Consider the following 24753-nt stretch of genomic DNA (forward strand, 5'->3'; position numbering starts at 1 on the left):
TCTTATCACTCTCTGACATACTGTATATTTCACTTTACTGATTACCTCTCTCCCCACACTGCTAGTTCCTATGAAGCAAGATCCCACCCCAGGCCCTTGCTCTTAGCCACTGCACTTCAGGGCTGCAGGTAGCTGCTGCCACATGGACACCCTGCACTCACAGACAAGGGCCCACCCACATGGACACCCATGCTTCCTCCAGCCCTGTGCCAAGGTGCCCCCAACCACTTCCCTCAAATCCTCAGGCACTCACAGCCTCCAGCTGGAGCTGAGTGCTCCCAGCAGGCTGCCCCCCGGCTGGCGGGCGCCAGCTCCTGGCAGAGGGGCCGGCATGTAATTAGAAACTCCCCAAGCTCCCTAATTGCCAGTTCTTCTCCCAAACCAACAGGCTGGTGCTATTCTGAGCCACCCTTATTGCTGACTGCCTGAGCCCTGTAGAGAGGAACAGGCTGAGAGCAGAGCCAGGCTGGCGTGGAGGGGGCCCTGGAAAGGCCTGCCGAGGTCAGAGGGGACTGCACAGTGGAGAAGGGCTGGTGAGTGGCCAGAGACCCAACAGGGCACAGAGAGGGCCGCTGCTTCTTCGGGGCCCAGCGTGGTACTCAATGCAGTCTGCTCTCCTCCCCACCTCTCTCCACCCATGCCCCCACCCATGCCCAGAACAGTGACATCAAAGCAGCCAGGCCCATTCATTCTTTATTCAGGTGGCATAAAAATCACTACAAAAACTTTACAAAAGAGCCTTAGGAAGCTAATGGCTCCCTTCCCCCACCCCACCCCAGCCCCTGAGACAAGGGCAGAGGAGGAAGAGGAAAGAGGAAGGAAGGGGAGTCCTGGCAGTGTTCGTACCTCCAAGGACCAGTGGGAGACTGAGGTGACAGGGCATCAGGGTGGGCTGGAGGCCGGTGGGCCTTGGGCAGGTCATGGCAGAGGCAGTTACATAGGATGCCCAGCCCCCATCCAGCAAGCAGGACAAGGCTGACCCACAGTGTCCAACCCAGGACACTGCTCTGCCCCCAGGGCCACCCTCAGGACCTGTCTCTCCTCTCCCCAGCCGGGGCATCCCATCCCTCCTGTCCTTCCCTCTCTGGTAAACAAATGTGGAGGTGCCCCAGCCAACTTAGGGAATAACCTACCTACCTTCCTGACAAAGGGGATCCACAGCTGCCCCTCCACCCAAGCCCCAAACAAGGACACCCTTAGAACCCCTTTGGAAGAAATGACGTGGGATCAAGGCCCACGATGCCCTGGTGCCTGCTCTCCTCCCGGCCCCACCCTACCCCAAACTCCCCAAGAGGGGATGGGAGAGAACGGCTCCTCTCCTCTCCCAGACTGCCCCCGCAGGCCCCCGCTCCTAATCTCATGGAGCTGTTTGAATAGAGTCACATGAGTTGAGAGGCTGGTCCTGGCAGGGACTCAGGATGCTGGTGGCCACGGCCCCTCATTTGGGGCTGTCAATTTGGGGGTAATCCTCCTCCGAGGGGGGCTCAAGTTTCAAGTCAGGGCCGAAGGGCTTGTCTCCGCGGGGGAAGGCTTTCAGGCTCTGGAAGAAGTCCTTTTCGTCAGGGGAATCCTGCTGCTCCTTGCGCTCCTGCTGTGCACCAGGGTTGGGGTTCCTCACGCTGCCCACAAAGAGGGGCAGGCTCGTGGTGTCCTCAAGGACGAAGAAGAGGAAGGGGCGGTTCACGATGAAGGAGGAGAGGGACATGCGGGACATGGCCACGCTGGTTGCCGCGGCTGCCTCCACGCCAGCCTCATTGAGCTCCAGAGTGGACTGATGCTGCACACCGGACACCACCAGTCTCTGGTCAGAGATCCCACGCAGGTCCGGGTCCTGGAACAGCTCCTGCAGGCCTGCCCAGGGCAGGAGATGGCTGGTCAGAGCTGCCTTCTGCCCCACAGGTTGCCTGGACCTGCCTGGGAAGGTGTCTGGCATCCTGGCCAAGGAATACCTTGAACCCACATATCCCTGGTTAACTCCTATTTAACCTTCAAGTATCAGCTTAAAGGTCACTTCTCCAGGAAGCCTTCTCTGATCGCCTGCCCCCAAGTCCAGACAGGTACCTTTTTAATGTTCCCCCAGGTAAACTGGAGAGCAGCCCTCTGTCTTATCACTAAGCTGACTTGTAAGTACCTGATGCCTTATCTGCTCACCCCATTCCACTGAGCTCTTTGTACACGGTGGGCTCCCACTGCCCAGTGCAGTGCCCCTTCCAGGAGAGCCAGCAAGGCTCACATGCCACCCCAGGCTCTCCACCCAGGATTCTTTACAATGCTCAGTCTTCGGCAGAGCAGGTCCTCAAGCTCTGGGCCATTCCAGCCCATGCCAGGACAGAGGGTCCAGGTGCTCTTTTCAAACCCTCTCACTTCCCTAAGCCCCGGAAAAGGCCAGGACACAAGGCTAGCTCTGACTCAGACTCGCTGCCAGCTGGGGGCTTCCTCCTCACCCGCCCTGCCCAGGAAGGCCCCGGGGACTATCCCATGCCCAGCCTCCTTACCCAGCTGTCCGAGAGTGCCCACCAGGTCCAGCTGGCATTTCAGATGCAGCTTCGGCAGCTGGACCTTGGTGGGCCTCTCCCGCAGCAAGGGCTGGTGCAGGATGTCCCAGCTCAGGTTGGCCAGCACCTCAGACACGTTCCACTTAAAGTGGGTGGGCACAATGACCACGAAGCTCATGTTGTTCTTAAAGGGGAAATGAGCCACCTACAGACAAGCGAAGAAGACCGCATGAGGACCAGAAAGCACCCAGACGTAGGAGGGGTCTGCACCAGCATGCACTTCTGGGACAGATGGACCTGGCTTCCTGTCCATCCTTCTCAGGTGCGGGCTCAGCCTCCCTCAGCCTCCACTTCCTCATCTGTGAAGCGGAGTAACACTACCTGCCCACACTGCAGGTTGACGTGTGCCTGAAAGAGACGCTTTTAAAGCTTCTAGCAGACTGTCTCACGTGGGCGGCACCCAACAAATGGTGTTTTTCTCTCTCCTGATTAGCTGCCAGCTAGCCTTGTGAGCTGGGTGAGGAATCCCCTGTGTTCGCCTCTCAGTTTCTCCACCTGTATGGTGGACTGGATTGTTGGGTTTCAAGCTGGCCCAGGTTCTGCGGAGGAGCCACTGCAAAGGGCGGTCCTCTCCAAGCCCCTCTCACCTTCAACATTGACTTTGCCCAGCCGTGTATATATACTGTGATTGGGGGTAAGATTTCATGTGAACGAGCTTTCTGCAGCTAAAGAAGTGTGGAAACCACTGGGCTCCATGGTCTCTTGCAGCTGTGACTCCTGGGGCTTCAGGCAGAGCGCCCAGGCGCAAGAGCCCTGCAGGCAGGAGGAGAAGGGCAGTGTCTGGCCTCCTGGGCCTGCCTGCAGTGTCTGAGGGAGAGGAAGGCCAAGAAGGACAAGGAATGGAGACAAGAAGGTGAAGGAAGAGCAGGCAGGACACAGCCCGGAGGGAAGGAGCAGCAGGAAGAAAACTGGGGGAGAGCTGAACCAGACCATCCTCCTCTCAGGGTGAACTGGAGAGAGGCCGGGATGCTGTTCCAAGGGCTTGCCTCGCCCACAGCCCCTCCCAGGGGGGCCAGAGAAGTGGCTCTGGTCTGTGTCATGCTGACCTTGAGAAACGAACCAAGACTCATCTCAGCCACAGCTGACTGGCCCAGGGATCAGTGCCCAAGCCAAGGGGACCACATTTAGGCTAGAAGCAAGGGAGCCACACCTGAGATCAGCTCGGCATATCACTGTATCCAGTCAGAATGTCCCATCTGGATGCTGACAAATCCATCCCCATCAGATCCACCCTTCTAAGGAGAGTGAGAGCTCAGGTCGCACCTCCCAGGCTCAGGGGTGCTTAGGCCCTGGGTGGCTCCACGGCTGCTGGAGTGCTCCCTCTGCTGCCCCACAACCCATGCGCCCTTGTAATAACCCCCCTAACCAAAGATCACCTGGGTCTCAACTCAGTGCCCCCTCCTCAAAGAATGCTCCCTGACCACCCTATCTAAAACATCTTCCCCAGGCACTAATAGACTAATAAATCACCTTTTTTTCCCTTCATAGCACTCACCACCATCTGAAATCATCCTGCTGATACGTGTTTGCTCATGTGCTGGTGCTGTGCATCCTCCCTCCTGAGAGCAGGGATCTGGTCTCCCTGTGCTCCACTAAATCTCTGGTGCCTAGGATAGTATCTGGTCCACAGCAAATGCCCAATGTAGTTTCGTTGAATGAGTGAACCTTGGAGAGCCCAGAGCCTCAGTCCCCCTGGATGGGGGCATAGTGAGGCCTTTCAGAGCCACTTGCCCCAGGGACACAACTGCAAGGAAGGTGGGGCGCAGCTCCCCACTCCTGTGCCTGCACTACAGCCTGCCTACTCCCCTCCCTCCCTCCCAGCACCAGGCCCGGCCTGGCAATCAAGGGTGACCTGTATCTCAGGCTGCTCCAGCAAGAACCAGCGTAGCGGGTACGTGTGGGCTTGCATCATGTCCACCGGCACAGTGAACTGCTCGTCCAGGTGGAAACTGTCTCTCTGGGTGAGGCTCGGGTCAAACTTGCTCCTCCAGAAACCTGCATCCAGCAAAGGGCAGGGGCCACATAGACTGGGACCAGGATGGGTTCTCTACCACCGGCCTCTTCCCCATCCCACCCAGAACCCACTCAAGGGATGAAAGGTGGAGGTCAGGACCCCAGGGGGTGCTGTGCCAGTTGATACCCAGTTGATCTGAGGTCCCTTCCCTGTAGCGTTTTTGCTATCTGGGCTTGCATTCTCCCATGCCCTGCTACGCTACCAGGAACCTCCCCCTAGGTCTTTTCAGACTGGTTTCTCCTAGGGTCTTCTCTCCACAACAGCCCCATCCAGTTCCTGGGGCCCCTCTCTGACACACCATTGCCTGTCTCCTACTCTCCTGCAACCCACAATCCAGAGGGCTCCCTGCCTCCTAGCCCAGCCCTGAGGAGGAAGAGGGACCCTCAGAACAAAGCCTGCACAACCCAGCTCAGCCTACAGGCCAGGGGTAGGGGCTGCTGGGCCAGGGGACGGGGACTTGCAAAGAGGAGGAGCGCACCCTGGAAGTGGATGGCATTGAGGAGAAGCAACACTGTGTCAACTGGCAGCTCGGAGAGGAAATTCTCAATCTTCCCCTCGGTGGCCTCCTTCACCCATTGGTTGATGTTTGCCAGGTCATCCTCCTTCCTTCCCATCAGGCTCATGGGCTTTGCGCCAAAGAGCTGCTCCGATTGTTCCAGGAAGTCTTCTTTGATGGGAAGTCCTACACAGAATGGGTCACAAGCTGTTCCCAGGGCTGGCACGCCACACCCACCAATGATCTGACTGGCTCCCTGAGGCCAAACCCATTTCTCTCACCCCTATCCACCACAGGGCACTACCTAGGGAGCTCCCTGCCACCAGCACCTACCTTTCTTCAGGTACATTCTGGCAGCCAATCGGAATGCCCCAGAGCCCAGGTCCTGGCAGAGGCGGCTCAGCAGGTGGGGGAGGCAGGGCCCTGAGTCTGCATGTAGCACCTGCAGCAACCTCTGCAGTGTTTGGTTCTGAGCACCTGGAGGGGAGCCCACATTGGCTGTGGCCAGGCTGGGGTTCTTTCCCACCCCCACTGCCCACTCTAGTCCCTCTTGAATACCCACGGTGAGCATGCCCAGAGGTCCACATGCTCTCCTCCCATGTCCACTGAACTGGTCTGAGTGACAGGACTCCCAAGTCCCACTTTCATCTCTGTTCTGACAGTCTGGGCGACCTCACCTCATGGAAATTGTCTTCCCTCTCTGGACCTTAGTTTCACATAATGGAGGCACTGTAGCTATCGAACTCTTGCATAAAAAACACCAGAAGCATATCCCTCGGCCCAATCCCTGGGAACTGATTCACAGAGTCTGGAGGTGGGCCCAGGAATCTGCATTTTTACCAAACATCCAAGTGCCCCTGATGGAGGAACCACCCACTAGTAAACTCTGGGGGGTTTGGAAGTGAGTTCCTACTGGCCTCCCAGCTCTGCTGATCTGGAAGGTGCTGTCACAGTACCTAGTGTCAGGTGGGACAGTGCCAGGGCCACACTGAGAGGAGACAGGATGAGGTTGGGGCTGCTGGACCTTTGGGCGACGAGGGAGAAGAGGTCTGTGCTGAAGGCCATCATGGCCTGGGCCAGCCTGTGGGTCTGCTCTGGGGTTGGGGCCTTCTTGCAGTCTTCTGGGGCCTTCTTTAGGGCAGCCTGGCCACCAGGCTCCTGCAGAGACAGATCAGGGGTCAGTGGGGCCAAGGGGTCAGCTCTAGGTTCTGTGGTGAAGATCTCCTTCATAGCTCCTGTCACTGGGGGCAGGCAGCAGGGCCTGGTTCCAGTCCTGAGAGGAGAGGGAGAGTCATATGGGCAATGACATTCTGGGGACTGAATCCCTTCCTCAGCCTCACGGCCACGCCCCTCAGTTCCCTCGCCCCTGCTGATTGGCACTCCGCCCTCGGGCCCCGCCCACTCTTCCCCAGCCCCACCTGGTTGTACCTGGTTGCCCAACTTGAGGAGGAGAAGTGGGGAGACCTTCTCCTGCGACAGCCCGCTGATTACCTGAAGAAAGGAGGAAGCTGATGGAGAGTGACCCTTCTCACAGGTCCCCCACCCTGCACAAGCCGCAGGTGAGGCCCCTCGGGGCCTTCCTCCCAGGCACACGCCCCTCACTCCCCAGTACCTGCTGGCCGAAGTGCTCCATGGCGCTCACAGAAGAGAACTGTTAAGAGAGGGATGAGGAGAGGAGGGGGATCCCCTCAGAGCTCCATCCTCCCTCGGATCAGTGCCCCTCCTCTGCCCCCTTCAGACCCCTGGCCTCTCCCCACCCCACCCAGACCGCAGCCCAGGCTCACCGCAGAGCAGGGGCCTTGCAGGCAGGACAAGCTGAGCACCAGGAGTCCCGGCAGCAGCGCCATGTTCCTGTTGTGGACGGGAAGCCTCTGTTCCCACCTCGCCCCCATACCCGCGTGGCATCCCACCCACGCGTTCATAGGCAGGCGAAGTCCTGAGCGATTACTGCTGCGGGGCAAACACCAGCTACAGCACACCCCCAAAACTCCTAGCAGTGGTTCTCATCTCCGAGGGCAGATGTCCCCCTGACTTGTTTTTTAACTCCCTTTGTTTTCCTGGTTTTTCACACTTCATGCACTGAGAATATTTGGGTTCCTAGGGGGAAAATATTATCAAAACAAAAAAAGTCCTTATTCTTCAAGGCCTGGCGTTGTGAATCAGACCTGGGTTTGAATCCAGGCTCTGCCTCTTGCCAGAGGACCTTGACATCTCCCTTAACCCTCTGGGCTTTGCCGTTTCTTGTAAAATGGTGGCAAAAGTCCCTGCCTCTTCTCACGTGTATTGTAAAGACCAAAATAAGACAGTCTTCGTGAGCCCTGAGCACAATGACTGGCACTCAGTAACGGCTGTTGTCAACCTGGCCCAGGGCTCCTCTTCTGGGAAGCCTGCCCCAAAGCCTCCTCTGTACCAGGGCTCCCTCCCCAGAGCGCCTATCCAGCCTGCTGTCCATCTGGTCTACCTTTTCTGGCTGGTCTGGTCTTGCCCACAAGGGTAGACAGGCCTATGAGGCCCTGAGGTCTCAGCAGGGGTGGTGGGGTGGGCTGGAAAGCCGCTTTGTTGACCCAGCAGCACAGCCCAATGAATGACTCTGGCCAAAGCCACCTTTGGACTTACGGGAAACACAGTTCTTGCCCCCCAATCAGCCGCAGGCCAGCTCCGGGAAGCCAGGCTGGCGAGTGGAGGTGGGCAGGTTTCAGTCTGGCCTTGGAGCAGGTCTCACAGCCCCCGACCCGGCTCCCGCCTTAGGGCCAGTCCTTCTGGAGGATCCTTCTATCACCCCTGGCCCCACCCCCATCACACACAAGGGCCCTTGGTCAGGACCCAGATCTCCAACCTGGGCTTTTGAATCTCCTTGGCAAGAAAAGGCCTCCAATTTTTCAAGTCCTAGAGAGACTCCCCCCAGAACCCCCACTTTGGCTCCTCATCACCTCAGGAAGCTGGGAAACAACAGGCCTCCTGAATAAGTTCAGCCCAGATCCCCTCAGCCAGGTGGGCAGCTCCTACCTCCTCTCCTGCTCAAGGGGCAGACTGACCGCCCCTCCCCTCGTACCTCTGCAGGCTCCTCGCCGCTGCACACGATGTCCCTCTGGCCCCACTTGGGTGCTCCCCTCGCTCTGCCCGTGCTCCGGCCAGCCCAGCGGAGCCCTCCCCTCCCACCTGGACCTTTGCTCTCAGCCAACCCCTGTTCAGATTGCTTTCTCTTCTGGTAAATATTGACCTGCATATCCGGTTAAACATTGATATTGGGGCCAGAAGCCCCTTTCCCAGCAGGGCATCTAATCCAGAGAGAGCCACCAGGAGCCCCTGTAGATTTGGGTCCCACCTGAGCCTAGAGAAAGGAGGTTCAGGAGAGAGTTGAGGAAGCTGTCCTCATCTTCCAGTGACCCCACGAGATGAGGGTTATCCCTGCTTTAGTCAGGCTCAGAGAGGCTATGTGACCTGCCCAAGGATACAGAGCTGGGCTCAGGGTTACATCCAGGGTCCCACTTCCACCGTCCTTTCCTCTCCCCTACAACGGCCTCCCCATTCCGAGGGGAAAGAAGGGAGGCTGCAAAAGCCTGTGCAGGGAACCCACGATAGGAGCCCCATCCCCAACCCTTACATGCCCAGGATCCTGCCTGGCTGCCTTCAGCCTGGGTCCAGAAGGCAGGGGGTGGGAGAGGAGAGTTGCTGAGGGACACAGCCTCTCCCAGCATCGTCCTTACCCTCCCCAAGGGTGAGGGTTCTGGACACTGGTCTGGGGCTGCATGAACCAGAAGCCCTGTACCCTGAAGAGCAATGATCAGGCTGCCTCCCCACCTCCTGCCTTATTCCGCGCTGCCCTGGAAGCTGTGGGCTCTCAACTTTTCCCCACTCTGACACCACCATCAAAACAAAGACCTCACTCAGTTCCACAGCTCTTCCAAAGGATTTATTGGTCATATTTACATCTATTGCAAATAGCGAGGAGGCAGCAGGAGCCCAGCCTCAGACCTCATCTCTGCTCCAGAATGTGAGGACCCGGGACACCTGGGTCTTCCTGTCCCCTGGGTGAGACCTGAGATGGAGATGTGATTCTTCTCGCCCCTTCTCTCAGGGTCTTAGAACCCCATCCACCAGGGGTTCTGGGCCCAGGATCTACCTCCTCAGCTCAAGGCACAAACACTGTAGTTAGGGGTGGGAGGCAAGGATGGGGTCATTCCTGGCAGGCACCAGCTGGTCCAGTCCATCTTCCTTCCCTCCCCTGGCCCCGCCCTCTTTCTTCCCCTACTGGTCCCACTGGGCAGGGTCTGACTGGGTGGACACTTAAGCCACAGGCCCTTAACTCTTAGACCACAGCCAGCCCTCCTTAGAGGCTTGAGTCCAAGCACCATCAGTGTCCTGGACTGGGGCAGCTTCCCTGTCCTTATGGGACAGGGGCAGAGAGACCCTAGCAAGGGGGGCTTTGGCTGGAGACTGGCTGGGCAGGGCCAGTCTCCCTAACCCTTCCAAGACCTTCCCTCTCCCCACATTGACCCAAGGGCAGAGCATGGAGAAGAGAGGGCAGCAATGCTTTCCCACGCTCTCCCTCTTCCTGCTGGCTTGGAGCAACATCTCCCCAAGCCACGAAGGAGATCCCTTCCAGCAGACTTGGGGGCTCTGGGGGTTTAGGAGCCTGGACCCTGGAGGATGTCTGCCCACCCCCGCCTGGCTAGTCCCCATCTCAGCCTATGCAAGGAGGCGGATGACCCCATTGTCTGAGCCCAGCAGGAGGTGGCGTTTGGTGGGCAGCAAGGCCAGGCTGGTGAGCGTGCCACGGAAGTTCTCAGAGCTGAGCTTGGTGGTGGCCTGGGAGGGCGGCTCAAGCAGGGAGCAGACACCGATCTTGTTGGCCACAGTGCCAGTGACCACCTCGCTGCCATACAGGTCGAAGGTATGGATAGGGTCGGAGGCTGACTTGTAGTGGTGTGTGGGCTTCTGCTCCAGCTCCTTCCAGACAGTCAAGGAATGGTCGGAGGAAGAGCTGACCAGGACGCTGCCCTCCACCGCCTGCCCGGGGAGAGGAGAGCCTTAGCAGGGCCTGGGCCCTCCCGTGTGTCCACCAAACCCCATGGTCTTCCCGTTTCCTCCCACAACACCTCCTGGGAGGACAGGGCATCGTGAGTGGAGGACAGGCTGCCACCTTCCCAAATTATATCAACGTGAGTTACAGCAACTCTATCACAGTGTCATTAACCTAGTCATCACTGCAACGTGGGCACTTACTATGTCCCGGCATTGTGTCATGCATGCCGTATGACCACGTTTCATCTGCATAATAACCTATGAGGCAAGTGCTGCCATTGTTCTCCCTTTACGGAGAAAAAACTAAGGCTCAGAAAAGTTAAGTAATCATACCAAGGTCACCGAGCCAGTAACTGGCAGTGCCAGGATTAACACCCAGGCTGACCCCAGAGCCCTCCTGATGCTTTCTTGGAAAGTCAGAATTTAGAGGCACCTGGAGCCCAGGGTCCTCTGGGGGTGTCCTAGAGGGAGCCAAGGGTAGCTTGCCCCCAGCAGTGGCAGTGCATGTCCCCTGGCCTCCATTTACGATGGGGATGCCTGGAAAAAATCCTCCCACAAGTAGCCCGGTTCCTCCCCTCCTGTACCTCCCTGAGCAGTTTCCTGAGGTCCCTGACTGAGAGGGGGCGGGGGCAGAAGCCCCACGCCCAGTCTGCCCCTGCCCCCACCCGGACAGCCCAGCAGGGGGCATGGACTCTGCTCAGTGGTCTGGGGGCAGTAAACAGCCTCCCCGCTGAGCTTTATTTAACCTGAACTGGGTCACGGACAGGGCCCGACCCCTGATCCTCCAAGCAAGACAAATATGGACAAGGGTTACTCATTAGAACATCTCCAGGGAGCAACAGGGTCAGCTCGGCCCCTGGGTCCCGCCCCTGTGCCTGCCTCCTACAGAGGCCCCCCGCAGTGCAGCTGGCTCCTGCCCCTCCCTGCCCCTCAGTCCCTGGGTAGGTATAAGGGAGATCAGCTTGAACCTGTCCGGGTGGGCCCTAAGCAGAGGTTAGGGCCTGGAGCAGTCAGGAGGGGAACGGGACCTGGTCTGTTACCTTGATCTGCAGGATGTCCCCCTCATGGGCAGGCCAGCCACGCAGAACCAGGCCTGTACGGGTGTCCAGGAGCACCATGAAGCCTGAGGAGAAGCCAGCTACGACACTACGGCCACTGGGGCTAACGGCCAGGGAGCGGACAAGCCCAGGGTTCAGCCCGCCACCCAGGCGGAACTCATGCTGCAGGCAGAGGAGACGAGATGAGGCACCACCACCCATTCCAACCAGCTTCTCCCTAAGGTCCTGCTCACTCCCCAAGCCCACACAGCTTGAAGGCCTGAGCCTCCGTCCCCCATCAGGGGGAGGGCTCCCCACATCACAGGCCAGAGTCCCATCCCCCAGGATTTGCTGCTGTGGGTGACCCGCCTCCAAAGAGAAACTACGCCCTGGCCTTCTCTCTTCAGGGTCTCTCCTCCCTGCCAGGCACCCAGACCAGGGCTCAGGAGACTGGACGCCCCTGACCTGCAGGCCCGGCTTCCTGCAGTCCACAAAGCGCAGGGTCGAGTCTGAGCTGGCCATGGTGATGCTGGTGTGGGGGGCAGGCATGACAGCCACAGCGGTCAGGGGCACCCGGCTGTCTGCCGGCTCCACGGTGCGAAGGGTCTTCCCTGGGAAGGAACGACACAGTGGGTCTGAGGTCCTAGCAGCTGATGGAAGAGCCCTCACTCCTCCTATCCCCCTAACCTACCCCACACCTGCCTCCCATATCCCAGGGGATCTCAGAAAATGCTATAGATGTTTCTTGACCCTCCTACCTTCCTGCTTCCATGGCCAGGCCAAGCTCCCGTCCCCAAAGCAACCTCCTGTCTTCATATAGCACCCCCTGACCTAAAGCTACCTCCCTCTGTATCCCTCAATGCCCACTCCATCCCCTCCCCCTTTTTAACCTTATTTCTCTCTACAATGATGCCAGAAAATAATCGAGTGACTATTTACCAAACGTACTATATGCCACACGTTAAGCCAAACCTCTCTGCGCATTATCTTCCGAATCAGTTGTTCTGATTCCCATTTTACAGATGGGAAAATGGATGCTTCTGGCCACAAAGTGACTTACTCAAGGTCACTCAGCAAGTAAACGGGCAGAGCTGATTCAACTCAGATCTAATGGATTCCAAGTCCTAACTGCTCCTCTGTGTGACTTCATTGGGTCACTCTATGCCACATACCATTACACCCCAACCCTCCCACCCTTGGGCCGCATTCCTAGAGGCCTGGCAGAGTACAGGATGGCAGCAACAGAACAGGCCTCACCTGGGCCCGCTCACCTGTGAAGGGGTCCCAGACGTGCACAGCCCCATCACAGCTCACCACACACTGTGGGGCCTCAAGCTGGCCCACGAAGAAGACACTCTTGCGGTGCTGGGCGTAGACGAGGCGTGGGGCTGTCTCGCTGGTGCCGTCCCCAGAGTTGTAGAGCGGCCAGAGGCGCACAGTGCGGTCCTTGCTGCCACTCAGGAAGAAGTCCTCACTGCTCAGGGGCGCCACGCACTTAACAGCCCCCGAGTGGCCCGGGAAGCTCTGCAGGCGGATCTGGTGGAAGTGAAAGTGGGCGTCCTGCTGGCTCACGCCAATCTCATACTGCCAGTACGCCAGCCAGTTCCCGCTCAGCCCGTGGGCACTCCGCGGCAGCTCCCGCTTCAGCGCGTTGTCCTCATTCTCGCTGCCGAGGCCCCCGCTGCCCACCCCCGAGATGGGGCCCAGAGGGCCGGGGCTGTCAGGGTGAGAGTCGTCAGGGATCTGGATGCGGTTCCCGACCAGGACACTCCCAAAGGTCCCTGAGTGGCCATCATCCTGGGGACAGCCCCCACCCTGGGAGTCCCACCCAGGGCCGGTACTGGGCACAGTGGGCTCCACACTGGCAGGGCTGCGACTGTTTGGGCTGATGCTCTTCAAATACAGCCCTGCCAGCTCCCCCACCAGCTCGTGGTTGGGGATGATTTTCCGGATGATGTCACCTGCATGGGAGCAGAAGAAGTCCCAAGATTAGGGAAGATGGCAGGCAGCTGCCACCACCCACCCAAGGGTTTAGGAACCACAGAACACAGGGCAGGTACTGGCTGTGCAACTCTGAGCAAGTAACTCTTCATCTCTGAGCCTCAGTTTCCTCCCCAGTAAAATGTGCATTAATTCATTATGTACATGTGAGCATCTTCTCTATGTGCTGGGTGCCATGCTGGGCATCAGAAATAGAAGGGTGAACGAGACAGCTCATGCTCTCCCTCTCAGAGCTCAGATCTCAGTGGAGGGATAACACCACATCTGACCACAGGCCATTCATCCTATTTAGGAGATGACACACATCAATGCTCAGCACAGTGCCTGGTGTGGACAAGAAGCTCCAGAAACGTGGGCCACTCACTCCTCTTGGACAGCTCCTAGAGATTCAGTACGTCAGCCCGACTATCCTGCCTTCCGCACGGACACACTAGGCCACACCTGTGCCTCCTTGCTGGCCAGTGCTCAGTCCCTGTTTACACGCTGGGACTCAGAGTCTGAGGCTGAATCCCTTTGGTCTGACCCAGAAAACTGTGCTTAACACCCACTACTGACTCTAGGGGCAGGGAGAGAGTGGCCCTCCCACATGAAGAACCATGGTCACAGAGGCTGTGTGAGGGAATGTGATGGGGCAGTACCCAACAGGCAGGAGAAGGGCACGTAGATTGTGTACGCCATCTCCAAGGTGAACACCTTCTGCAGCTCATCCAGCAGGGTGGGGTCCACCAGCCGCTGCTGCCCGTCAGAGAAGGCCACCTCTGGCAGCTGGCCCTCACTGCGGCTCACAGAATCCAGCTTCAGATCCTGCGGGCAGGAAGCCCAGGGAGTCAGCCGAGTCCACAGCCCCTGCCTAGCCCACCCCAGGCAGGTAGGTCTGCCCACCAGGTGCTGAAGCTCATGCAGCTGAGAGAAGACTTGAAAGAAGGTGGCAACGGGCTCGCTCAGGTGCTGCTGGACCATCTCCTGTCCAATACGCAGGCAGATGAGGGCGATGAGGCTGATGGTTTTCATACACAAAACAGTCCGGGCCTGGGCTCCACTTGGGAACCTGGAAACAGAGCTCATGAGCTCCAGCCCCCCACTCTGCAGAACTTGCCCAGAATCTACCAGAAGCTGTAAATGAAAGGAACTACAGGACCAACTGGTCCAAAGCAGATGAGGAAACTGAGGCACAGAAAGGTGTGGCTTGCTCGGGGTCACACAGCCTGGATCAGAACCAGGACTCCTGACACCCAGTCCAGGGTCATGGGACTCTCCCACAAACTTCCCAACCCGCCCCCGTCCCCCCAGCCCCGACCCTTGTAGTTCCCTCAGCTGTGCTGCTCCCCGCCAAAGGGTGGGGCAGGGGCCTACCCCGTGACGAGGGAAGTAAGGAAGCTGAGCACGGGCAGCAAGACCTCGTGGCTGATACGGGGCAGGATGTCCATGAGGGTGGTGTCTGAGAGGTACACGATGATCTTCTGGGTCAGAGTCACCGCTGCCAGGAGCCCCGCCTCCTTACGGCTGTTCAGTCGACTAGGGCCTGAGGTGCTCCCAGGGGCCACCTAGGGCCACAGAGTAGATGAGGGGTCGGCTGCCCCACAGACTCCCTGGAACCTCCAGAGATCCCAGGTTGGCCCTCAGGCTCCTCAGCCTCCCAGCCCCCAGGGCCGCCAAGTCCGTGACTGACCAGGTAGCTGATGTAGGGCAGGTACTGGTAGGTGAGGACGGGCTCCCCATACAGATAGGCGATGTGGAGGAGGCAGCTGAGCACGGGCCCCGACACTATATCGCCCAGCACTGGTCTCTTCTGGTAGATGTTGCCGGCACTCAGTGGGGGGCTCTCGCCACTACTCATCGTGAACTGCTGCCGAGTAGGCCCTGCCAAGGAAGGGCCAGCAGCCTTGAGTAGCTAGCAGAGGGCAGGAGGGAGGTTGGCCTTCCAGGGACTGTGGTAGCAGCTCCTGCTCACTCTAGCCCTGGATCTGCCCCATGCTCTACCCAAGGAAGGGAGGGAGGAGCTTACAGACAGAGACCCAGGACCCGGCCAGGAGGTGGTCTGGGGTGGGAGTGGGAAGGATCTTCTAGAGGGGGCTAGGGATGGGTGGAGGGCCTGGGGGAGGCCCCGTCTCCGGCACCTTACCAACATAACATGATGTCAGCAGGCGGAGCAGATTTCGGGCCACATGGCGAGAGGCCACTGTGGGGCCGAGCTTGGCAGCCAGCCAGCGGACCATCTTGCAGGCTGTATCTGCAGGGTGGGGGCAGAGCCTGAGCTCATCAGATAACAGTGGCTCGCCACTCCTCCCACCCCACCCCACGGCACCCCACCTACCCAACTCTGGCTACCACTCTGCCAAGGAGTCCAGCCTAAGCCTGGTTGCCCCACACCTCCATCCTCCATTTAGCAGCAGCAGAGGCAGCCTGGGGGACTCTGGCCATGGGGCCGCTCCAGGCTCCTCTCCTCAGGCGCAACTTGCAGGAAGATGACCCTTTCAGTGAATCTTCCCCAGCTCCTAAATGAGACCCTGGCCAGACTCTGGATACCTCCCCCTCTGGCCTCTGCTCCCTCCACTCTCTCAGTCTAACTATGCTGGCCTTTCACTGATACTTTACTGGAACCATGACAGCCTCAGAGCCTCACACATGCTGTTCCCTCTGCCTGGAATGCTCATCCCACTGCAGACCCTGCTATTTTTGCCTCACTACCTCCTACTCATTGAACCTCAACTGGCCCTCCTTCCAAGGAAGCCTTCACTGACCCCTGAAAACTAGATCTCAGCCCCATGTTCTCTATGGCACTAACGTAACTCAAGCTCACATAAGATTGTCTACAGCATGGCATCTCCTCTGCTAGGTGTGAGCTCCAGGAGGGCAGGCCCACATCTGCAGTGCCTGGCGCAGAGGAGGTGCTCAGCAAATGTCCAGGGGAACCAGATGACTGTGTGAGCACCACTCCAGGCCTGAGAACTCACCAAGAAGGATCTGCTGTTCTTTGCCCTCCGACTGCTCGGTCAGCGGCTCCTCCGCTTCCTCCCCGTCTGCCCCTCCGCCACCGGCCACAACCGTATCCATGGACAGCACCGGGTCAGGGAGAGTGAGCTCAGAGGCCCCGGTGACCTCATCTTGTTCCCCCTCCCCCTCCTCCTCCTCCAACACCACACAGACTTCCTCCTCCTCCTCTTCCTCCTCTGAGCCCTCGCTTTGCTTCAAGTCCTGGCTGCTGTCGCCTGACTTGAGGCTGCTCTTGTCCACAGGGGCGCTCCCCTCGTCAGCCCGCTCCTCGCCCAGCGAGGCCTCGCTGGTGCTGCTCTTGTCACTCAGCCGGCACAGGCTCACAGCCTCAGCCTCCTGGGGCTGTGGGGACTCAGCCACATAGAGCCCGGCTTGGAAGTCCTCTGTCTCGGGGAGGTCAGCCTGGTCGTGGAAGCTGACGCCAGACGTGTAGTCTGGGAGCCCTAGGCCCGAGGAGGCAGCAGGCTCCCCATCCATCTGAATCTCTTCCCCAAAGGCACAGGAGCTGGCCCTGGCCCCTGGGAGCCCGCTTTCCTCATCTTCAGCAGCCCCTGCCAGGCCCTTGCTTTCCTCCTGGGAAGCCTCGACACCAGCCAGCACCTGCAGGACATGGGGCAGCAGGTGGACGAGAAAGGCCTGCAGGCCCAGCCGTACCATCAGCTGGGCCACAAAGCAGTCAGTGTACAGGTAGAAGCGGCCATGTAGCCGGCAGGGGCTCTCATAGGCACCAATGAGAGGTTTCAGTAGGTACTTATTAGCATTTTTGGGGCCCAGTGCTTTGGCAACAGGTTCAAATAGGTACCAGGCTGTATACACGGCCGTGTGCTCTTCGGACATGAGTGACAGCACGAAGGGCAGCAGGATCTCCAGGCCCTCAGGGGTGATGTCACTCAGCACAGCACCCAGTTGCTGCCATAGAGCAAAGACCAGCTCCCGTCCCTGGGCCTCATCCTCCACACACCTCGCCTGGTACAAAAGGATGAACTTGTGCAACGCTGGGAAATATGGAGGGAAGGGAACCATGGAGCTGAAGGGGCTGAGGAGCTGGGCCGGGCAGGGCGGGGGCAACCCCTGGGAGACGGGTCTGTACTCAAACAGTGGGTCCAGATTGCCCCTCCTTGATACCACGGGGCCTTCAGACCCACTCAGCTGCAGAAGCATGTCCAGCACAGGCTGCAGAGACACAGGGACCTCCTTGGGATGCCGCGTGCAGAGTCCCCGAACAGTCTCGAAGCGTAGCCACAAAGGTGCGTCAGGCTGCAGTGTTCGGACCCTGGTGGCAAACACCATCTCAGCCAAAAGGACCCCCAGCGCCTGCATGTCCCGATGGAAGAGGTCCCGCAGCTGCACGGGGGGCTGGACCTGCGGCTGCTCAGGCACCTCCAACCGGCCCCCTAGACCTTTGGTCAGGAAGTTGCCTAGCTTCTCCAGCTCCTCCAGAGCCTGCACAGGATTGAAGGCCTCTGGAAGAAGGATCTTCCCCTCCTCGCCTTCCCCAAGGTCTGCCCCAGCAGCTTTGTTTCTGCGGCCTGGTCGAGAGGCTGAGGCCACTGAGAAAGACAGGAGGCCTGGGGGCACTTGATTGGAGGAGGAGGAGGGACCCAGCTGGTCACCTGCTTTCCCAACAAGGGAGATGGAATCCAGAGCTTCTGTGGCCTGCTCCAAGTCATCTTCTCCCACAACGGACCTGTCTCTGGCCCAGCCAGCCTCACAGGGAGTGGCCTCCAAAACCAGCCTGCCCACCCCATTTGTAAGCTGGCCTGGGAAGTCCTCCTGGCCTGTGCTCTCCTGGATGGTCTGGAACAACAGCCTGGGGATGAATGGAGGCTCAGGGGCAAGGACAGGAGCTCCAGCCAGGCGCTGGGGGTGTGGCTGATCGAAGAGCTGCACCACGCCATAGCTGGTCAGGTGAGTGTGGCCATCCACCAGGTGCAGGCACACATTCTTCTCCTTCACAGCCTCCTTGCCCTGGAGTTTATAGCCGAAGGTGAGGTCGATCCAGTGATGCAGGTCCTGGGACACCTCGGGGCTCTCCAGCAGCGCCCGGTGGGCAGCCACAAACTCCTGGCTGGAGCCACACCAGGCTGGCACATCCAGGTCAGGCATGTCAGGGTGGATGGAGGAGAAGATGGAGGGATCAGTGTAGAACTCGGGGATGCACTCATCTGGCGTCCAGTTCTGCATGCGTTCCATGCTGGCGGGATACTCATGGGGCTCCCACTGTGCCCGCACGTGTCCACAGAGCACTGCCCGGGGTGTGCGCCGAGCCTTGTACACATAGTATGTGATGTCGGAGAGCACGTCCGAGATGTGGTGAGGAACATGAGGTGGCTCCCCGCCACCCAGGCCACCTGCCACAAATGCCTGCCGCGTCATCTCATACGTGAAGTCCAGCTGCTTATCCCCCTTGTTGAGGCGGAACTTGGATTTCCGCAGGTCTCGGAAGCGCCCGTGGGGTGTGGTGAAGTCCACCACCCAGGGCAGCACGGGGTGGTAGTTGGGATCCCCCTGCCGCCGACCTGCCAAACGATTCAGCTGCATGAGGTAGTGGAAGTTGCTGATGCGGCCATGGACCCAGTCTAGCACAAGGCCCCTAAGCTCCTCCTGGCAGGTGGGACACCCAGGTCCCCCTCCTCCCTCCTCTCCAGGCTCAATTTCTGTCTTGTCCCTTGTTACAGGGGTCTCCCCCTTCTCATCCTCCTTGGGCCTCTCGTAAGCACTCAGGTCCAGCCGGAGCTCACTGCAAAGCTTCTCATCCACAGCAATGTGGTGCAAAGACAGGGCCCCGCAGGCCAGTCCCTGGCGGTGACAGGCATCCATGGCCCTCAGTACACGAAAGAGAATGAAGAGCACCTTGGCTTGGCTGTTGGTCAGCTTGGCAGGGCTGAAGGTGACCACATCATGCAGGGAGAACTGCACATAAGGGTGCACCACGTATAGCATCTCTGGTGACTCCAACAGGGCCTCAGCTCGCAAAAGACTAGGACAAGCAGGGCTGCCCCTAGGAGGGCAGGGGCCGTCTCTGGCATACGATGGGCATTGGGTAGCTTCACCCACTGGCAGGAAGGAGCAACCATAGACCCTCTGCAGAGCCTGCCGCACTGAGTCCAGGGCAGGGACAGCTGAAGGAGCAGGACTATGACTATAGGGCTGTCCGTAAGTATGATATGCGTGGCGCCACAGGTTGCGATAATTCTGAGTAGCCACATCCCGCATGAAGCGAGTGAGGGTCTCAGGGCTGCAAGACCCCTCCTCAAAGGGCAGACCGCCGCCCAGCGGGTAGGACAGCCTCCGTTTCCGCAGCCCATGCACCTCCATGCGCGTCCAGCCGGGGGGCAGCCTCTGCACGGAGCGCTGCAGGAGAGTCCTGACTTCCGCTTCGCTCAGGCCCTCTGCTCGGGGGCAGGGGCCCGGGGGCAGCCGGCGCTCGCGGAGGCTAGCCAGCCAGCGCGCGGACACTAGGGCCACCACGTGGGTGCCCCCCAGGGCAGGAGCCAGCTGCCGGGCATCGATGTTCAGGTCCCTCTCCACGCTCTGGAGCAGCTCCTCCATGTCGGGGCTTGGGGGCGGGGACCAACCCTCGGTCCCGGTGGTAAGAGCGACTTCCCGCCCCCTGCTCCCCAGGGCCATCCCCTTCTGGCCGCCTGGGGGCAGCGCGGGGCTGAGCCCGGCCACAGCCCTTCCCACGACGGTTTCCGGGGAGCCAGGCCGGGCGGGCAGGGATGGGCGAAGGACAGGGGCTGGGGCGGAGGCGGCGGGAGCGGGCCGGGCACAGAGGAGGAGACGGCGGGGACGCTCTTACCCCTCCACAGGGTCCTGCACTCGGGGCGCGGCGGGGCGGGGGCCGCGGGGCGCCAGCGCCGGGCTCCACCGTGACGGGTCAGCTGACACGGCTCACGTGATCGCCCCGACACGGAAACAACCGCACGTGGCTCAAATAGGCCGGCCAGACCCCGCCTCCCGCCGGCGCCACCGCGCGGCCGCCCGGGCGCCCTCCCTCCCAGAGCTCTGCTCTGGCCTGGTGGCGGCTTCTCTTCCTCCAGGGCTGGAAGGAGCTCCAGCCGGCCCCGCCGGTGCTGGAGAGCGGGATGCTGAACTGCCCACGAGATTTCCCCTCCCATCCCTGCTTCCCCCTGCACGCGCCAGAACGCGCATCTAGGGATGCTCTTCCCAGAGATCCCAGCCTTTAGCGGGCGGATCCTTGCCCCCCAACCACCCTCCCTTCCCCCCCCCCGCCCCCCCCCGTTCCCCCGTTTTTACAGATAAGAAACCCCGAGGCAGAGCTGGGACGTTTAACATCAAGTCTCTTCAGCGCCTCCATGCTGCCTTCCAAAAGAAGGAGCTTTTAATTTTCCAAAACACTTCATCAGTAACGTTCCATTTGGCTCTTACAACACTTGGAGAGATAGGGAGGATGGTTGTTATTGTTTATATTCTACAGGTGATAACCAAGAGCCGCCACAGAGGCTTGTTCAAGTGGCAGAATGGACATTTAGAAGCTGGTGCAGACTTTCTGCCCCACAGTCTTCCACACTGACAGCCCCCTTACCGCTTTTTTTTTTTTTTCATTCTGGGCAATCTGAGGGAGAGAAGTGGCCCAGGCCCAGAGGCCTGAAGTTCTTGGGAGGAAATGTTCCCCAAGACTTCCTGTTGAAGATCTGCCTCTGCGTGCCACAGAGCCTGCCTGCTGTGGTCAGAGCCTTGCAGATGCCACCGTGGCTGGGGGGAGGGTGCAGCACGGAATAGGGAGCGGAAACCAGAGAGCTGGCACCAGAACTACGTGCCTCCTTCAAGGGGTCTCATTTCTGACTCATTTGCAGGACAGATAGGCCATTGTCTGCAGTGAAACCACTGGCTCTGCGTCTCACTCCTAGAAGGAGAGTTTCCCTCATATAGGAGTTTGGTGTTGAAGTGTGGGGGTTCCATAAAGGCACTTAAGAAAAACTAAAATCCAAATTAAAGAGGAGACAGGAATGGCTCAGCTATGAGCCGATTCCATCCGCATCCTCTTTCTTAAAGGGGCAGCAGGGGCCGGCCCCACGGTGTGGTGGTTAATTTCCCACACTCTGCTTTGGTGGCCCGGGTTCCCATGTTTGGATCCTGGGTGCAGACCTACACATTGTTCATCAAGCCATGCTGTTGCAGTGTCCCACATACCAAATAGAGGAAGACTGCCATAGATGTGAGCTCAGCAACAATCTTCCTCAAGCAAAAAGAGGAAGGTTGACAACAAACGTTAGCCCTGTTAGCTCAGGGCCAATCTTCCTCACCAAAAAAAAAACTGGGGGGGAGGGGAGCCAGGCAGCAGGAGCCCCTAATGTACTCGGTCACATGACCTTGGGCAGTAAGAACTTATAACCACCATTTGGTGCCATAGGAGCCAGGCACCATGCTAAGCACTTTCCCTACTTTGTTTTGCTTAATCCTCACCACAACACTTTCTAAGAAGCTATTTTTATACCCATTTTAAGATGAGAAGGCTGACTCTCCTAGGTAACTTGCCCAAGGTCACACAGCTAAGAAGTGGTAGAGCCAGGATTCAAAGCCAGGCCTATCTCATTCTAAAACCAATGTTCTCTGTACTCCTTGGCCATGCATTATTTTTTTCACCTGGGAAATGAGGCGTTCCTTGACCATATCACATCTGCAACTTTGAGTATCTGAGACCAAAGGACGAGTTTTGCTGGTCAGGAGATAGTGCCTGCTTCTTGGTACCAATAAAATTAGGTCCACCTGGTCTTTGCTCTGGTCTCAGTTTACCTAGACTGAGCAGGCACTACTTTTTCTTTCTATAAGTTTGTGTGTGTCCTGCCCTCTAGTGGTTTTGACTTGCAATGCAACAATGACCTTGAATGTAACTAACCTTACCTCTTAGAATTCTTTCCTTCCCTTGAATAGGGATGTCCTTGCAATGCTGGGCACTGGTGCACTAAGATTTCTGGGACACTGACACTTTCCCCAATCTGAGCCCTAAAACAGTGGTTTTCAAACTTTATGATGTACTTCTGATTCAGTAGTCTGGGGTGAGCCCCAGAATTCTGAATTTTTAACAGGCACCCCTGGTAATTCTGACACAGACAATCTGCAGGCCACATCTTGAGACATAATGCTCTGTAACAGCACTATTCTCAAACTCCCCCTGAATCCCAACTCAAGCACCCTTGGGCTTTGGGGAATCGGGGACCAAATTAGCCACTCCTCTTCACCAACCTCAATATTGAGTTTCCTGGAGGTGATGGCTCAGATAGTCAGGGAGGGAGGCTGCAGCTGCCCCGGCAGTCAGCCCATGCTGAGTGAGGTTAGCTCTTGCTGATCTGGCCGGGAGAAAAGTGAAGGCAGCTATGGTTTAGTGCACTAACTGTGGGCCAGTGGGCCAGGTACTGAGCTAGGTGTTTTCAAACATAATCCTGTTTTCATCCCTACAATAGATCATGAATTTATTATTCACTCTATTTTGTAGATAAGGAAATTGAGGTTCAGAGATGTTAAGGATCTTCATCAAGCTCGCAGCTGGTAAGAGCTGGAATTTGAATCCAAGTTTGTCTATCTCAGTAGTTCTCAACTGCGGGCAATTTTGGCCCCCAGGGAACATTTGCTAATGTTGGGAGACACTTTGGGTTGTCACAACTGGTTGGGGGGGGGGGCGGGTGTTGCTAATGGCATCTAGTGGGCCAGAGATGCTGTTAAACATGCTAATATGTACAAGACAGCCCCCAAAAGAAGAAATTATTCAGCCCCAAATGTCAATAGTGCTGAGATTGAGGAACCCTGAACTCACAGCCTGAGCTTTTGCCCTATAGGGTGGGAGGGTGAGGAGACAGAGAGTTAGCTGAACAAAATAGAGAAGGGCCTTGGGTGGGAAGGGGATGGGATTTCTCTGCTAAGGATAATGGAGAATGGGGGCAGCTGGTGAGATTTCTCTTTCTTCCAAGCTTGGCCAAGCCCTTGCTCAGTTTCTCCCGACCTTGCCAGGTTAGTCCTGGGACTTCACACTAAGCTTGTCCTGGAGTGACCCTGGCTCCCAGCTCAGGGCTTGGGTGAAATATTTACCTGAGTCTTCTGGCAGGACTTCCTAGCCAAAGCCCGTGGTTCCTGGGCCAGTGCGTTCCACCTGCAGCCCCTGGGAAGCTCCACATTAGCACTCTTGTTGTGGAGGTTGAGACCATAAAAACTGGAGCAGCCAAGGCCAGGTGGTGTCTAACGGCAGTTAGAAGTGGAGTGAATGGGCAAAGCTGGGAGGATCCCCTTAGCAGGCCCCTGTCTGGGGAGGAAGAGGGCAACCTGAGCAGGGAGTAGGGGGCAGCTGGCCTGGGGAGCAGACCCCAAGGAGGCTTGCTTTCCATAGCCATTCTTCTCCTCAAGGTTTGGTCCACAGCTTCACTGGACATTCCCCAGTACCCATTCCTGGAGCACCCACACACCCAGCCAGCCACCATTCTGGGCCTCCCCAGTATTGGCCTCACTACTAGGAGGGTGGGTCTGAGCTGACTGAGCTGACAGGAAATACCTCTCATTCCAAGCTTAGAACCTCTGAAGATCTAACCAGCAGATGGAGGGGTGGGGGAGAGTCTTGCAGTAAGAGGTAGAGGAAAGAATATACAAGCTGGTCCCCCATATTTGGGGTTCCATCTCCTTCCTTCCCTCACCACCCGTGGGGGGTGGGGGGGGGTGGATAAGGAGATGGAGGAGGGCAGACCAGGAGGAGGATGTGGTAACAGCTGATTCGTCCCCTGAGGTCACACTTTCCAACAATCAGCTGTTACTGGGGTGGAAGGCAGGAAGTTTCCTTAAAGGCACAATGTTCTGAACACAGGCTCAGAATTCTGGAGCTCCTAAGAACTATAGCAATCACTTGGTGGAGTCCGTATTTAATACAGAAGGAACTATCTCACACTCCAGGCTCATCCTTTGGGATTCGGTTACTCTCATCCTACTTGAGAGCTTATGGAAAACTCATGGATCCCTGTCCCCACGATTCTCTTGGGTGGTGGTGGGAGCGGGGTGCCAGCGATGAGTTGGGGTGGGTCCCAGACTTGCCCCTTTAAATAAGAGGTTCAGCAGCTTTTGCCAAGTCATTGGGTTCCTTTCAGTTTTTGCCCATCTCCCACCCATTTAGGCTCTGATTGGCCCCTGGGGAAGAAGCAGCCTCCTCATTGGTCTCCACCTTTGAAATCTCTTCCCTAAGTAGGCCTGAGTCAGTAAAAAGCTTCTGGAGGGTGGGACTGAATTGGGGATATTAGACAGAGGATGGGGTTGCTCACCAGTTGCACTTTGGGACGGCCCATCCCCTAGTTTCCGACCACAAGTCTTCCTTCTACCTTCAGGTGAGGACTATGCTATCAATCTTTTGTTAGGAAGCTGCTGCTTGAGACGCTCTGTCTCCCTGCGACTAGGACGAGACATCTTCTACAAGAAGTCTCCTGGTTAGGAAGCGCCCCCCCGGCCCCCCCCCCAGGAGGGGTGGACTAGATCTCTCCAGTGAAAGCTGGGGCTAGCGAAGTGGGCAGTCCTCCCTCCCCCAAAAGCCCTCAGGAGTCCTCATCCAATGGAACAGTGCTGCCCTGGGGGCTGATTTCCACCTTCGGTTCTGCCACTCCTGCTGCTTCGTCTGCTCCATCTTTCCTTAGAGAG

General features: G+C 58.1%; 2 protein-coding genes and 1 long non-coding RNA gene across 6 annotated transcripts; all 3 read right to left on the reverse strand.

Annotated features, from left to right (window-relative positions):
* Positions 1-673: 673 nt before the first annotated feature.
* On the reverse strand, positions 674-8248 carry SERPINF2 (serpin family F member 2). Of its 2 annotated transcripts, none has more exons than XM_014826996.3 (10): positions 8072-8204; positions 6850-6916; positions 6678-6716; positions 6494-6556; positions 6022-6223; positions 5399-5542; positions 5048-5251; positions 4408-4550; positions 2496-2700; positions 674-1851 (listed from the first exon to the last, which is right to left on the reverse strand). In XM_014826996.3, exons 2-10 carry the CDS (start codon positions 6910-6912, stop codon positions 1439-1441), a joined length of 1476 nt encoding a protein of 491 aa, XP_014682482.1. In that variant the 5' UTR covers positions 6913-6916; positions 8072-8204; the 3' UTR covers positions 674-1438. The 2 variants fall into 2 exon arrangements, with proteins under 2 accessions (XP_014682482.1, XP_014682481.1); XM_014826995.3 differs by having other exon boundaries at positions 675-1851; positions 8118-8248.
* Positions 8249-8952: 704 nt separating this feature from the next.
* On the reverse strand, positions 8953-20031 carry WDR81 (WD repeat domain 81). 3 transcript variants are annotated; one of them, XM_044744433.2, is made up of 11 exons: positions 19925-20031; positions 16083-17395; positions 15251-15358; positions 14798-14988; positions 14482-14672; positions 14011-14176; positions 13767-13932; positions 12399-13088; positions 11593-11738; positions 11131-11310; positions 8953-10075 (listed from the first exon to the last, which is right to left on the reverse strand). In XM_044744433.2, exons 2-11 carry the CDS (start codon positions 17281-17283, stop codon positions 9755-9757), a joined length of 3360 nt encoding a protein of 1119 aa, XP_044600368.1. In that variant the 5' UTR covers positions 17284-17395; positions 19925-20031; the 3' UTR covers positions 8953-9754. The 3 variants fall into 3 exon arrangements, 2 of the variants coding, with proteins under 2 accessions (XP_044600368.1, XP_014682479.1); XR_006512163.2 differs by lacking the exon at positions 19925-20031 and having other exon boundaries at positions 12385-13088; positions 16083-19897; XM_014826993.3 differs by lacking the exon at positions 19925-20031 and having other exon boundaries at positions 16083-19897.
* A 657-nt stretch (positions 20032-20688) lies between these two features.
* On the reverse strand, positions 20689-23775 carry LOC139040021 (uncharacterized). Its single transcript, XR_011493645.1, has 3 exons — positions 23630-23775; positions 23173-23383; positions 20689-22436 (listed from the first exon to the last, which is right to left on the reverse strand). It is a non-coding gene; the product is annotated as an uncharacterized lncRNA (long non-coding RNA).
* Positions 23776-24753: the final 978 nt, after the last annotated feature.

The sequence above is a fragment of the Equus asinus genome, chromosome 13, assembly GCF_041296235.1.
Source record: "Equus asinus isolate D_3611 breed Donkey chromosome 13, EquAss-T2T_v2, whole genome shotgun sequence".
NCBI classification, from domain to species: domain Eukaryota; kingdom Metazoa; phylum Chordata; class Mammalia; order Perissodactyla; family Equidae; genus Equus; species Equus asinus.

Bases quoted from the DNA above. Each gene is read 5' to 3' on its own strand.
- WDR81 (XM_014826993.3), bottom strand. From the start codon at position 19,752: ATGGCCCTGGGGAGCAGGGGGCGGGAAGTCGCTCTTACCACCGGGACC. The intron at 15,359-16,082 runs GTGAGTTCTCAG...CCCACCCTGCAG, and splicing joins AGAACAGCAGATCCTTCTTG to ATACAGCCTGCAAGATGGTC. The intron at 13,089-13,766 runs GTACTGCCCCAT...GCTCCCATGCAG, and splicing joins GCCCTTCTCCTGCCTGTTGG to GTGACATCATCCGGAAAATC.
- SERPINF2 (XM_014826996.3), bottom strand. From the start codon at position 6,912: ATGGCGCTGCTGCCGGGACTCCTGGTGCTCAGCTTGTCCTGCCTGCAA. The intron at 5,252-5,398 runs GTAGGTGCTGGT...CATTCTGTGTAG, and splicing joins CAGAATGTACCTGAAGAAAG to GACTTCCCATCAAAGAAGAC. The intron at 2,701-4,407 runs GTCACCCTTGAT...GCTTGTCTGTAG, and splicing joins TGGAGCAGCCTGAGATACAG to GTGGCTCATTTCCCCTTTAA.